At 46.1% G+C, this 15426-nt stretch overlaps 1 protein-coding gene across 1 annotated transcript in view; it reads left to right on the top strand.

Annotated features, from left to right (window-relative positions):
* Nucleotides 1-13661, top strand: part of Mipep (mitochondrial intermediate peptidase) — a 121711-nt gene extending 108050 nt beyond the window's left edge. The window contains exon 19 of the mRNA XM_057786191.1: nucleotides 13416-13661. Coding sequence (XP_057642174.1) covers nucleotides 13416-13513 — 98 coding nt within the window. The 3' untranslated portion in view covers nucleotides 13514-13661. The remainder of the gene's footprint in view (nucleotides 1-13415) is intronic.
* The last annotated feature ends 1765 nt before the right edge of the window (nucleotides 13662-15426 follow it).

Below are 15426 nucleotides of genomic sequence, written 5' to 3'. Positions count from 1 at the left end.
GATGCGCTAGAAGGGAAAGCTGCGAGGAGCAGCAGGAAAGAACTAGGGGAACCCTGGGTTTGCACCAACAGCCCACATCCCAGGAGGATGGAGGTAGGTTGGGAGGAGGGGCTGCAGGCAGGTTGAGGCCAGTCTAAGGGTTGAGCATTGAGACACTGAATGGAAGACAGGAAAGAGGATAAAGGATCCTACCAGAGTCACAGGCTCGTGTAGCAGCTGTGATAGAGGTTCTGAGCCTTGGTAGAACCGGAACCACAAAGGAATGGAGACGGGCAAAATTTGGAAAGACTGAAAGGGACCCCCAGGAATAACTAAGGGACCCTGAGTCGGAACCAGGAGCAACTATGTGTTTTTCTGAGACAGGGTCTCACTCTGTAGCCTCCTTCCTCAGCTTCTCCATGGCTGGGATTGCAGGTGTGAGCTAGCATATGCCACTCCCTGTAACTGACATTAACCAAGTTTACTTCATTTCATTGCTGAGATTTGAACCTGGGGCCTTCACTTGATAGGTAAGTATGCCAGTGATCCGCACTTACAGATCCACCCAGTTGGCATCTCTTTTGCTTCCCCCTCCAAGTGCATGGGATGTACTATATGAATGTGCCATTTTGCCCTGCTAGAACTTGAACTGCTCACCTGTAAATGCTCTGTAAATTGTGGCAGACAGGGTTTTCACTGAACCAGCTAAAGTGGCGGGCTGGCAAGCCCTAGGGATGCACTGTGCCCATCGGTCCAGTGCTGGCATTACAAGCCCATGCCCCTAAACCTGGGTTTACATGGGTGCTGGGGATTAAACTCGGGTCTTCACGCTTTTGCGGCAAGCATTTTACCAACTGGGCATCTCTCTAGGCCACAGATGGTATTGTTTGGGGGGTGGAGTTTGACACAGGGTCTCTCTTACACAGAGATCCGCCTGCCTCTCCTTCCGGAGTACCAGGATTAAAGGTGTGTTCCACTGTGCCCAGTTCCCAGATGCCATTCTTTTATTGTTTTTATTGAGCTATACATATTTCTCCACTCTCCTCCCTTCCTCCTCCTCCCCCTCTACCCTCTCTCATGCCCTCCATGCTCCCAACTTACTCAGGAGATGTTGTCTTTTTCTCCTTCCTATGTAGATCCATTTATGTCTCTCTTAGGGTCCTCTGTTGTCTAGGTTCTCTGGGATTATGAATTGTAGGCTGGTTTTTCTTTGCTTTATGTCTAAAAGCCACTTGTGAGTGAGTACATATTATATTTGTCTTTTGGGGTCTGGGTTATCTCACTTAGTATAGTTTTTTTCTAGATCTATCCACTTGCCTGCAAATTTCAAGATGTCATTATTTTTTATAGTTGTGTAATATTACATTGTGTAACCTACCACATTTTTTTTTATTCATTCTCTGGTTGAGGGGCACCAGATGTCATTCTTTTTTTTTTTTTTTTTTTTTTTTTTTGGTTTTTCGAGACAAGGTTTCTCTGTGGTTTTGGAGCCTGTCCTGGAACTAGCTCTTGTAGACCAGGCTGGTCTCGAACTCACAGAGATCCACCTGCCTCTGCCTCCCGAGTGCTGGGATTAAAGGCGTGCGCCACCACCGCCCGGCAGATGTCATTCTTAATATGAGGTTGGGACTGTACATTATGGACAGTAACATTAGAAAAGAGTCACAGTTTGCTTGCCCAGCTCTTGAGGCCTTGAGCTTCTGAGTGGACTGATGCTGGGCATACACCAATAGAACACTTAGAACATCAGCTGCAATAGGGCACTCAGCATGCAGAGAAGAGTTTAGCTTAGGAAGTGAAACTTGTCACCTGGAGAGCTGGTTCATCATTTAAGAGCAAATACTGCTCTTGCAGAGAACCCAACTTTGATTCCCAGCACTCGTGGCAGGTGGCTCACACCTGCCTATAACTCCTCAACCACCTGAGCGCAGTGCGCACACACATAAGCATAATTAGAAATAAAATAATTCTTTTTAAAAGAAATTGAAACTAACATTTGCTAGCCACCTCCTGTTGGAAGTGTTGCCACAGAGCACTGGGGTAGGAAGAGTCCGACAGTCGGCACAGGCTGTATTCTAGTGTATGTCTCTCGGGTGTGGTGCAACATTAATGATAATGAATTTGGATTATGAAATTGGCGATATGCATACATATTTCACACTAATGTGAGATTTCCATTAAAATAATAAATACCGTGTATACTGATTTTTCCAAGCATTAATGTTTTTAATTGGATCTTAGCAAATGGTCTGACTGTGTTTTTAGAGTTGAGTGTGTAGGGAGAGTTACAAAAGTAGCAAAGGTGATGAGAAGAGTCGCAGTAATTCTTTGAACAGTATAGGGTGTTTAGTAATTCACTGGCCTCAAGTCACCCAGTAGCAAGGACAGAACTTGGATTTCAACTGCAGAGCTGACTCACCTTGCGTGGGCTGGTAATTCCTTCAGCGTCTTTTTCAGGTTCTACCAGGCAGTCCTTGCCTTGGGAGTAGCTGCCCGCATGTTCCACTGTATTTTTCCCCTCATTCCTTTGTAATTTCTGGTAATTGAGTTTCCTCATCAGAAATACGTTATGCTGGGAAAGATGCTGTTGAGCTCTCCGAGACCAGCCTGCACAGTGGTCCGCCAGCTAGAAAGGAGATACCTCTCTCGCCTTACCTACAGGGAAATGACCTTACAGTGAAATCGGATATGCCAAGTGTGAGTGCAGGACGTGGCTCCTGAAGCATGCTCGCTGGTGGGAACCTCCTTTTCTTGAACAGCGTTTACCTAGGAGTAAGTAAAGACACGTGTCATGACACCAGATCTAGAGTTGGGAACACTGGGCTTATGACATAGTTTCAGTAATAAAGGAGGATGGTAGCCTAGCATAATAACTAAGTAAATAGACTCCTTCCTTTTTTCTTATTCGGTTATTCACCCAGCATAGCCTCAGAAATAGCTGAGAGCTTTAAGGAAGGAAAGAAATGAAAGAGAGCACCTGCGTTCTCAAGGAAGGCTGAGGCCTAACTTTGGTTACGGGTGCTGGGTTTTTTAAGAGGGTGTGTCTTTATTTAATGTGTGGGCATGTTGGCCTCGGGAAGACATTGAGCTTCAAAAAGCAAAATGTTTTGTAACCCAGAAATGTAATTGTGAGTAGAATTATTATATGTGTTGATGGAATGGGACCTGACTAGTGTGCACCCAGCACGTGTGGGTTGTACTTGCTGGGCCTGCGTCTGTTGAGAGTTCAGAGGCCCCACATGAGCACAGCCGTGACTCCACGAGACCAGCCCGTGTGAGCAGGGGTGGATGCTCATGCAGCCTAGGGAGCAGGCAGCTCTCCAGTTCAAAGGAAGAGAGGAACTTGACTTGCTGGCAGCTTACTGCTGGTGGCGGTCTGATTTCCTCAGGAAGCTGATGGTAGATAGTGGGGATCCACCTTCAGCTAAAGGTGTGGGTTAGCCACCGCCTACTATCAAGGAGGAACTTCAAAGTGGGGAAGGTGAGCCACACAGTTGCCCCAGGCTTGGGAGAGACAGACTTGGAATGGGAATTCCAATCTCATAAAAGTCACTAAACAGCTCTCAGGCGTCAGGCAGCCTTTGTAGCTATAGTTCCCAATTGGTCTGAACTGAGTTTGGCACATATAATTATTTTGGCATAAAAAGTAGCCATTAACTATTACAGAGGACTTTTAGAATTAGTCATGGTATTGCAGATGGATGTTCAGACCTCCTCAGAGTTCCTGTGTCTTTGTAAAGTATTCTGCTTTTCTGTAATGTTGGGTTAGCATTTCATCGGATGAACCATGTGCTGCATTGGAGTGAGCACTTTTGATCTCTCCTGTTTCGGCTGTGGTCAAGTATACATAATATAAGATCGACTGTGTGTGTTTGTGGGGTGGGATGCGCATGAGCAGTGGCCGGAGGCCGATAGTCAGTGTTTCATCATTCACTAGTCAGCTCTTTTTTTTTTTTTTTTTTTTTTTTTGGAGGCAGGGTCTCTCACTGAACCTGAAACTCAGCAATTCAGCAAATCTGGCTGGCCAGTAAGCTCCAGGGACCCACCTGTCCCTGCTCCAAGTTTCTAGGCGGATACTGAGGACGTGAGCTTGTGTCCTCACGCTTGCACTACCCGAGTATCTTCCCAGCCCCAAACCCACCACTTTAACCATTTCAGCTTACTGTTCAAAAGTGTTAGTGTTTACAAAGTTGTGTGTTGTCCCCAGTGTCCTTTTCTAGAGTTTTCCCATCACCCCAGTGATGTGTTCTTAAGAAATCTTTTATTATAGCTATATCAGGTCATCAGTTGAGGTGACTTTAGTAACATCTTTTTGTTTGTTTACTTTATTAAGTAGTTAGCTATCTGATTTTTTTTTTTTTTGAGCAGATAGCAAGAAGCAGAAAAAAGTAAAATAAGCAGTGATTCATGAGCTGGATAATTCGCTTGTGATTATACGTTTTGTGGTAATAACCTAAACACTTAATCACAGAACAGTTTCCTGAAGTCCAGCTTGTGCAAAAATAATGGGCGGCCTCGTCCGTCAACTCTTGAACTGGGAAGTAGGTTTTCAAGCCCCGGAGGCTGAGGGTCACTGTCACAGTTAGTCGTCTTTCTCCTGCATTAAACACAACTGCATTTAACTGTGTGACAGCCTAGCAAAACAGGTGCCCTTAAGCCAATTTCCTAAACTTCGCGACTACTAAACTCTGGCGTTTTTGCATTTCCTTGGGTTGCTTCTGGCAGGATGGAGGCTTACTGACATTAGGTGTCTGGTCCACAGGTCCTTATCTAGTTGCTCAACCAAGGCTAACTAATTACTTCCCAGATACTCGCTGTATTGTCAGAGTACATTGCTTTGTTTGGAGACCTCCAAAGTGTATTTAGAAAAGGAAGAATACAATTATTTTTTCTCTCTGTTCCTCTTTCGTGTGTTTCAAAAGAAAAATGCCTACACAAAAGAAAGTTAGACTGGCATCTTAAGTCACAAAATGCCATGGGAAGCTGGGTAATGTCCCATTCATCCCCACACCCAAACCTGCCCAGCACCTCTGTAGTTACCTGGTAGTTTCTGTGTTGACTTTCTGAACTGACCTGCTGGCCTGACAGTCATTTCTTTTTGGAGCTTGCTGCTCCCACCAGTTCACCAGCTTCCCCCTAAGTAAGTGGCATCTCAAGTAGGACAGCTCTGCTGGAATTCAATCAGCTGAGGTGGAAGTGCTTCTTCAGCTGACCTGGTGGCTGTTTGTCCTGCAGTCTTGCTCTCTGGACACTGCCTCTCCTGATCGGTATCCGGCCGTCAGAGCTCCAGGGTCTTCTGTCTCCAGGGAGTGCACGTCCACCCCACAAACTACTCCTGCACCCACAAAGTCCACAAATAGAAAATGTCCTTGCCTGACTTGATAGGCGAAGAACCAATTCTAGGAAGACCCACGGTCTGTAGAGATCACCCCACCCCATGTCCCCCTGGACGAAGCTTGATGACCGTCTCCTGCCACTCTCTGGCGCTCTCTTCCCTACCTTTAGCAGAAGAGCTCTGTGTCCATATGGGGATGGGATGGGTAGGGATAGAGAGCAGATTAGCCTTCAGAACTCGCTCACCTGTCACTGGACCTTCCTCCTAGCAGAAAGGCAGCTTCGTTTGGATGGAAATTGCCTTCTGCATGTAGAACACGCTCAGCAGTTACCCCGAAACTCCTCATCTCCTAGATCTTGTCAGCTCTTGTAACTGGCCTGTGAACTGGCAATCTCTGTGACAGAGACAACTCTGACTTCTAAAGAAAAATAGGTCTTTGGGGAGCCATGCAGAAGAAGTTGTAGAAGTGGAGAAGTGAACGCTCTTGGCACCCTCAGGGCCTGGAGCTTGGTGTTTTGGCAGAGAGCCCAGTTCCGGAGGCACTGGCCCCTATGCAGCAGCCATCCAGTCTACTGAGCATCACTTGTGAATACTCATGGCACCCTCTCAGGCCCCCAGTGTCTCTGCTCACCAGTGGGGCCTTTCCATGGGGTGGCAGCTCCCTCCGGCTCCTGCTGGACTGAGGTTTGCTCATAGTTCTCACACACAGAGAACAAGCAGGTGGACACAGGAACAAACCATGCAAGAAATGTTTCTAGACTCCCATGCTTGAGTCACCCAGCCATTGCCCTCCTGCCTGCTCTTGTTCATTGTTCTCTCCTGCTTCTTCTTTTCTAAATAAGAATACTGGGGGCTGGAGAGGTGGCTCAGTGGTTAAGAGCACTGCCTGCTCTTCCAAAGGTCCTGAGTTCAATTCCCAGCAACCACATGGTGACTCACAACCATCTGTAATGAGGTCTGGTGCCCTCTTCTGGCCTGCAGACATACACACAGACAGAATATTGTATACATAATAAATAAATAAATAAATAAATAAATAAATAAATAAATAAATAAAATTTCTAAATAAGAATACTGTTCCAGCCAGGAGGTGGTGGCGCATGCCTTTAATCCCAGCACTCGGGAGGCAGAGGCAAGCGGATCTCTGTGAGTTTGAGGCCAGCCTGGTCTAGAAAAGCTAGTTCCAGGACAGGAACCAAAAAGCTACGGAGAAACCCTGTCTCAAAAAAAAAAAAAAAAAAATACTGTTCCAGCCTTACACGGACCCACAGTGTCTTCATAGGCTCTGGCTTCCCCAGTGCCCTCTGACCTGCCCTTCCCAACCCCTGCACAGATTTTTAGATATTTCCATTGAAATCTGACCATTTTAGGTTTATTTTCAACTACCTTGTCCTTGCTCTGAGAACTTGGCATTTGATGTTCCAAACAATTCTGTTTTTTTTTTAAATGGTTATGATTGTTTCCTATTGTTGTTGGAAAGCTCTTTCATGGTTTAAATAGATGCACATCTTTCGTGCCTAGTAATTTTCAACAATAGCCGCCAGCTGAGGACAGCTGCATCTTATTCCAGACTCATGTCCTCTTCTGGTCTCTTGGGGCTGGCCATTCTATATTTGAGCAAGATGCAGATCCTGGGACACTGGTTTTGATGCAGGGTCTGGGGTCCCAGGATCAAGCATTTGCGTTTCTTGAGCCAGGCATGTAGCTCATGGTAGACCTCTTGTCTAGTAGGTGAGGGCCCTGGATTCAACTCATCCAGAACTACAAAAACAAAAAATAATGATAAGTCACATTTCTAACAGCTTCCCCGATTGACACCAGTAAGAGCGTTCTCAACTTTTAAACCTCACGAATCCTATAAGACAGAGTCTCAGGATTTTATAAATAATATCTTCCTAATAGGTAGTTCACGTTGGGTTCTTTGGCATAAATATCAGAAGTGAATGAACAAGTGGGTGGAAAACCCCTTACACAGGTTCTCTTTTTAGGTTCTTCACTGATCCTCCTTTGTCTTTCATTAACCTTGTACGAAACACAAACACATTTAATTTATTCTTTGTTTGGTGTTGAACTAGATTCAAAGGGGAGAAGTAACTCTTTAACTTCTCTTTCAAGGCTTAACTGAATTCTAATGTGTTTAATTGCCGGTAATCCCCTGCATTCTCTAACCCATACACACACCATTTCACCCCAGGCACTTAGTAAAGGAGCCAGAGCAAAGTTCTGCCTCTGCAGGGCTGGCTGGTTCAGAAGCTTACACATGCCAGCAGCCAGGCAGCTGCTTTCAACCATGTTTGCAAATAGAAGCATTAGCTGTGTACCCAGAAGGGCATTCACGGGCCTCTGTGTGGCTGTTTTAAATGTCTGGCTAGATTGTGTATGTGCAGTCACAGCATGCGCTTTGCTTGGACAAGTGTTGTATACCTCATTGGTGAGGGATAGATGCATGTTTAAGTAACATTCCCCAAGCACAGAAGGCTTCTGCTGCAAGGACTTGTCACAGATACGTGAGGACATCCAGAAAATACCCAGAGGCTCAGAACAGTTAGATGCTTTTTTTCCCTATCTACAAGACAGTCCCAGCCACAAACAAGCATTCAACACGTGCCCTGATGGGACAAGGCCTTGCATCATGGGCTGTCCTTCCTAGTCTCCCAAATGTTCCCTTGTGGCCATTACCACCCTGCTGCTCTGCCAGCCAGCACAAACCAGTTTTTTCTGTCTGGTCTCCTTTGAGGTAGTCACAGTTGGTTGCTCGTATTGTGCTTCTAGAGCAGCAGTGTGGCTGCCCACACCTAATGGGTGTTCTGGCTGGGACAATGCTTTGTTGTGTGTAGGGTCACGTGCAACATCAAGAAGTCAGTCGCAAGTGTTCAGGGTTTCTCCACACGTTTAACACATTAAGGATGCTGATCATTAATTGTGGCATTTTTAGGAGGGATATTGTCTCAGAATATGGGTTCTGGATTCAAGAAAACCAACAGGAACCATGAGAACTGGGTGGCCTCTCCACTGCTTGAGGGACCTGTCTCTGGTTTATGGTCAGCCTTGAAACCATATACACACAAACAGCCTCAGCAGGTTCTATTAATATATGTTTGCGCATACAGATGCACATGTATGTGTATAACAAATAAAGAAAAAGAGGCTAAAAACTTGAGAGTGGAGAGCACCTGGGAGGGGTCAGAGGGCTGGTAACTGGGTGGAGCTGGAGGGAAGAAGAGGGGTTTCTATTTCAATTTAAAACATTCAAAGTAGGGCTGGAGAGATTGTCGCGGCCACCCTCGTCCCGCAAGGATGACGCAACCACCGGAGCTCTTCTCACTGCAGTTTTATTCAGGACCTTTTGACAATTGTAAAATCTCTCTCTCTCTCTCACTCACTCACTCACTCACTCACTCACTCACTCACTCACTCTCACTCTCACTCTGTCCCTCTCCCTCTCTCTCCTCCTCTCTTCCAGGGCAAACCTCTCCCAGCCCTTAAGTAGGCATGGGCTACCAATCCTGGATTGCCAGGTGGGCATTGCTCATAGGTCCACGCATATGCAAGCAGCTGACAATCATTACGTGATAAGAGCATAAGTCAGGTCTTAGCCATAATTAGGAGCTGATTATCAGATGTGGTTTCACGCAGCTCGCTATAAGAGATGGCTCAGCGGTTAAGAGCATTGCCTGCTCTTCCAAAGGTCCTGAGTTCAATTCCCAGCAACCACATGGTGGCTCACAACCATCTATAATGAGATCTGGTGCCCTCTTCTGGCCTGCAGACATACACACAGACAGAATATTGCATACATAATAAATAAATATTTTAAAAAAATAAAACATTCAAAGTAAAATACACTTAGTGGTAGCGCATGCCTCAGGGAGGCAGAGGCAGGTGGATCTGTGTAAATTCGAGGTCAGCCTGATCTACAGAGCTAATACCAGGACAGGCTCCAAAGCTATACAGAGAAATCCTGTCTCAAAAAACAAAAACAAAATCAAAACAAACAAACAAACAAAAAACCAACAGCAACGACAAAAAAATGCGCTGAAAAAAAAAGAGCCAGGATATTAATGCTTTTAACATCATGCCTGGCACTCAGTGCCCACTCCATTTTGAATGGCTCTTCCTTAGCAAGCCCATTCTACTTCTGTATCTACCCCTGTGAGCCATCTCTGCCTCCACTCTTTTCAACCCAGGGTAGCAGGCACTAGAGAGTGGCACAAGGTGCATTTTGGAAACCTGCCTGCTGCAACAATCAGTTCTGGAATTGACTTGATATCATAATTTATTTAGTTAGACCCAGAATAATTGCCCTGTCTTTCAAGGTTGTTAAACAGGTACTAGAAATAGACCAGCAAGGATGCAAGTGTTCTGGCTTACACTGTCATTTGTTGGCCTATTTGCCTCTCAGGTAAAATGAGAAAAATAAATTGGAACATTCTTACTTAATGGTCATTGGATGTTGCTTGACCCTCAAAGATGGTCAGGTATATGAGACTCAATATCATAGTTTCTTTTGTGAGCTGGGATGGGTGCACAGTGTGTGTCTGAATGCAGCTGTGACCTTATTTTCTTGCCGTTATTATTTTTCTCTTCAGTTCTGACACAGTCGGTCCTTACTTGCTTGCATCCACACCCCTCGTGGCAGTTTCCACAGAGAGCTGTGCTGTCAACTCTCCTCAATCCAGGGCCTCCTAAGAAACTGCAGAGCTACTGTCACCCTTTCCAAATTAAGACATAAAGACAAAGGGAACATTTTTGACCATTTTTTTGGCAGACACAAGTGTTCCTACAGGTTTTTAGGTAGATAGGTAGATACTGCTTTGGTTTGCTTCCTGTTGCTATGAGGGAAAACCAACCAAAAACCAGGTAGGGAAGAGAGTTTATTTTTCCTTCAGTTTGGAGTTTTTCATGGAGGGAAGTTAGGGCAGGAGCTCAGACCCAGACCCAGAGGCAGGAAGTGCAGCAGAGACCATTCATCTGGCTTTCTGATAACTCCCCGGGGTGGCACTGCTCACAGAGGGCTGGGCCCTCCCACAAATCCCACATCTGTCATTAATCAAGAAAATTCCCCACAGACTTTACAGGCCAGTCTGGTGGTGGAATTTGTCTCAGATGAGGGTCCCTCTTCCCAGGTGACATTAGCTTGTGTTGAATTGACAAAAAACTAACCAGGACATATATCTAAGAGCCAACTTTCGTTTTTCTTATTTGTGAAACTGTCTCAAACATTGGGTTTGTCTTTAATTCTCTGTGTAGAATTGGTTCATGTTGATACTTGCAAAGCCCTTCTGTGTTGAATTTGATCCTTTGATTGGAGCTGCTGTGTGCCCAGAAGCTCCTTCCTGATCCTTCAAGTCCCAAGTTCTTCGTACACTTTCATCTTCAACAGTCACATTTCAAACGAAGTCATCAGACCTCACAAACTATTTTGAGGAAAACCCGAGCTGTTTGTATTTCTCTCCTGTTGCCACAGTCACCTTTGAGGCGCAGGAACGGTGTAGGATGGGCAGGGCAGTGAGCTGGCACGGGATGGGTACTGAGTATCTCTGTTCCAAGGATGAGACCAGATCACCTTGATGCTGGCAGGTTGTTGGGTTGAACTGGTCCACTTCAAAGACAAAGGTTGGTCATCTTTACCTGTGTAGGTTGGCTCTGAATAAATGGTTTTACCCCCTGACAGTTACAGTCATTTAATTTTAAATGAGCAGTTACGTAATTATAGAAATATTCAGATATTAAAATAAAATGTATAATTGATTGAAAGCCATGTTTAAAGATTTTCCTACAAATGGGCTCTGCATCAAGAAAGCTGGCACCCAGGGAAGGTGTGTACACACTGCTGTCCAATCAGGTGGGCACCCAGGGAAGGTGTGTACACACCGCTGTCCAATCAGGTGGCACCCAGGGAAGGTGTGTACACACCGCTGTCCAATCAGGTGGGCACCCAGGGAAGGTGTGTACACACCGCTGTCCAATCAGGTGGCACCCAGGGAAGGTGTGTACACACCGCTGTCCAATCAGGTGGCACCCAGGGAAGGTGTGTACACACCGCTGTCCAATCAGGTGGCACCCAGGGAAGGTGTGTACACACCACTGTCCAATCAGGTGGGCTCTACTCATAGCACTGCCGGCATTGGAAGGTGCAAAGCTGAGCACCAGAGTGTCTGCTTTCATCCTATAAAGAATATGATGCTTCGACTTTCAGTTGTACAAACAAAGGCACAGCGCAATTTTCTGTCCATGTTTCCTTACGATGGAGCTATTTAAATCTGAATTTGAAAGAGAAGAAAAACAATCTGTAGCTCAAAATGAAAATACTATTATCGTTCTCAGCCAGCCATGCCTAGTCAGCAGATCCCGCGTGTTGGGAGCTGGTTTTCCTTCCCTGTGTCGCACCCTGCTTACAGTGCATGGGGAGGGGACGATAGTGGTGCTCATTTGTGTTTTAATAAATAGAGCTTGCCTGAAGATCAGAGAGCAAAGCAGCCATACTAGTCAGCTTTACAGGCCAGGGAGTGGTGGCACACACCTTTAATCCCAGGACTCGAGACAGAGGCAGATTGATCTGAGTTCAAGGCCAACCTGGGCTACACAAGATTGAATCCCAACACTTGGGATCACACACTTTTAATCCCAGCACTAGGGAGGTGGAGACAGGAGTGATGTGGCTATAAAGGGGAAGAGACAGGAACTCAGTGGAGTGTGGAGTCTGAGGATTCGAGGAGACAGGATCTTGCCCCTTTGGTCTGAAGATTTGGTAGAGGTAAAAGGTCTCTCTGGTAGTTGGTTGCTTTGCTTTTCTGATCTTCAGGTTGAACCCCAATATTTGTCTCTGGGTTTTTATTATTCATGCTGTAAATGAATGCATTCCTGACTGTAGACCTGAACCACCCCTGCCATCCCAGGCCTTCTCACTGCTGACTGCAGCCTAGACATCACATGACTGTTCTCTGCTACTCTCATTGGCCTGTGGTTGTTCACTCAGTCTTGTCCTTCCTGCCCAGTTGATTTCCTCTTCTGGTCCTCTGCTGCTCTGGTTCAGAGCCTCAGTTGTCCCCATGCCCTCTTCCAGCCTCATCCTGCATCCCAGACAAGTTGGGAGACAACAGACACTTTTGTAGGTTCCCACGATTGTACCTCTCTCCTAAAAGGCACAAGTTTGGAACTAAGTGTTCTTTTTCATTGGTAATTTTTCAGTTATTTCTGTTTAGTTTTTGAGATTATAATTACATCATCTCCCCTTCCCTTTCCTCTCCAGACCCTCCCTTAAACCTCTCCTTGCTGTTTCCAATTCATGGCCTCTTATTTTCATTGTTGTTATATACATATGTGCATATGTATATACATACATATTTCTAAATATAACCTGTTCAATCTGTATAATGTTACTTTCATGTATGTTTTCAAGGTAGAATTTGGTATTTAATAATGATAAAAAAAAATTTTTTTAGGCATCACCATTGTTCTATTCAATAGATTCACCTCATGCACACGAGTGTCATTGAATTATTATCCAGGTAGAGAACAAAACCATCGCTCTAGAATATCCCCTCATGTCCTATCCCTATTGCTTAGCAACTGGACCACTCAGTTTTGACCAGACCCATTTTGAACATCACATAACAGAGTCTATCAGCTGTCTTCTGGGTGAGGCGGGTTCTTGAGACCTTCAGAATTCTGCAAATCTGAGACATCTTCCCTTCTGGGGCTGGGGAATGTGGAGGGACTCAGATTCAAGATTTTTGCAGAAGAACTGATGCCTTGTTGGGTTTGGAGTGTGCAGGATGTGCTTGGAACCCCACCAATAATCAGATGACTGAAACCCTAGCTTACCCTGGTCAGCAGTTCTCAACAATTCAGTCTGGTAACATCGTTCCCGGTGGACAGTAATAGCTACAGAAGCAGAATTGCTTGGGAAATGCATTTGGGCCTAAGTCTCTCAGCCAGATGTTGTGTAAAGAATAAAATGCTTTGAAGTCAGGAACAGCTTCAGGTCACACGCTACCTGTGACTTATGTAATGACTTCTCATGTGGGATTAGAAGCCACAGTTGTCCTGCCTCTGGTGTCTCTGCGTGCTAACTGACCCTCCTGTTGCTTGGCCGCAGGCATGCTGCAGAAGTGTCCCTCCATTGATGACTTCGTGGGCGCCCTCGTTTCTGACTTGAATCTGGACTTTGAAACTTTCTTCATGGATTCTAAATAGCAGAAGCATAGCTCGTGCGGATAAGAAACTCGTCACCAGATCTCGATCATACAGCTACGACAGCTCCATCCAACTTCAGTTCACTGAGGAAATATTTCCTGACAAGCCTTAAACTGACGGAACTGGGAATAAATGTTTTTGAATCACACTGTGTCTCACCTGCTTGGCAGTGTTCTAAGCATTTTTTTAGTCTATTGTGAACCACAGAAGTTTCTAGTTGTAGAGTGCCAGTGTTCCCAGCTTGGTGGCTGTGTCCAGACTGCTGCCTTGTTGCTGTCTAATTGAATGCATTAGAAACGCTGCAGAAAACTAAATTGTTGCAAGTTAGGACAATTTAAAGAGTTCTCAAAAAGATCACACCTATTTTTTAAGGGAGGACTGGCATTTCTTAAGACCCCTGTCCTAGTGTCTGGGAAGTCAGCTGCAGCAACCAAGAAGCCAGACAAAGTATTGCCACTGACATGCGTCTTCCAGGGTGTTTAGGTTCTATTGATGGGCTCAGAACTGGGAGGATGTGGACTCGAGCTTTGCTGTCTTGACTGAAGGTCAGGCAGTGAGCACATAAGGAGCCGGGTTCGAGCCTCATCTGTCATTCCCCAAAACCCACAGCTTATGCTGGTGTCTACTGAGCCACTGCGTATTGCGAAAACTGGGAGAGAAATCATTTCGTGGACGTGAGGTGTTTTCCCACCATTAAAGTCAAGCAGCTAACTGTAGCCCTTTCGCTCTAAAATGGCATCTGGTAGTACGTACCTCTTCCTGCTTCTGCATGGCCAGTGGCAACAGAAAGGATACGTTCACTGCACTCAGACTCTAGAAGCTTCCTACAAGCTCATCAGACAGAATGGTATCCTCAGTGACCTGCTGACCTGGGCCCCTGCAAGAAAGTGCTGACCTTCTCACCTGCCCACATGTGTGTGCACATGCAGTTCTGGATCAATGGGAAAGAAAGTGGTTGGCGCTCTGAGGCCAGCTTCCTCACAGCCAGGATGGTGCAGTGTTGTCTAGTCTGAGGCTCTACACACCAACCCTAGGAGGCACCTGGAGCCTGTTTAGAGTCTGGCAGGAGCCTGGAAGCTGGAGGATGGATTGGGTGGTGTTGGTGACAGAATGGGCTCCAGTGCCAATGCCTGGAGGGGTGGAGCCCAATCCCACCCTGTTTATTCTCCTTATCTGATCTGGTCCTTGCAGACTTGCACTCACAGAGGCCGGCTCTGTTCTGGGAAACACCCTGGAGGCATCAAGCTGTTGTCAGCTGCAGGGCCATCTGATGATGTAACAGGCTCTATGGTGTCCCTGGGGTGCCAAGTCCCTGTGTCTTCACCAGTGTTCCTTTCGCCAGATATGTGGGCTAGTCAGGGGAGTTGAGGCAGATTGGGGAAAGCAAGGATGGTCCCTTTTAAGAGCTGCTTCTGGTTCCTGGAGGACTTTGCAACTGTTACAGCTGCTTACTAACCATATGAAGAAAGAGTCTGCCCAAGTGAGGAGACTGGAAGGCCAGTCAGAAGGAAGGGAAGGGATTTAGGAAAGGGGAGGGTCCTGGGATCCTGTAAAATGTCCCCCTGAGCCCACTTGGTTCTCTGAGACTGTCATTTCACTATCTCAGTGCTTTGGTCTTTTCTACACACAATTCCGTGTCCATCCCACAGAACAAAACATTAGTACCCTACTTATCCCCCATCCCACAATCTCCACAGCTATGGTACTTAACTAGGATTTGAAGACCCACCCAAGATGGATATAACTGACTGAAATTGTGATGGACTCTAGATGGATGGCTGACAAATCCGGCACTCGGAGCTGCCTCATAGAAGGAAAGGACCTCTGGCTGTGATGAGCACAACCAGGTCTCCCAGCTGGCTCTTCTGTTTCTTTGGGGGACTGGCCAAAGTAGGGAGCCTGATCTTTGAGGG

This window comes from Chionomys nivalis, chromosome 12, assembly GCF_950005125.1.
Source record: "Chionomys nivalis chromosome 12, mChiNiv1.1, whole genome shotgun sequence".
Classification (NCBI taxonomy): Eukaryota; Metazoa; Chordata; class Mammalia; order Rodentia; family Cricetidae; genus Chionomys; species Chionomys nivalis.
This window is presented reverse-complemented; position numbering and strand designations above follow the sequence as displayed.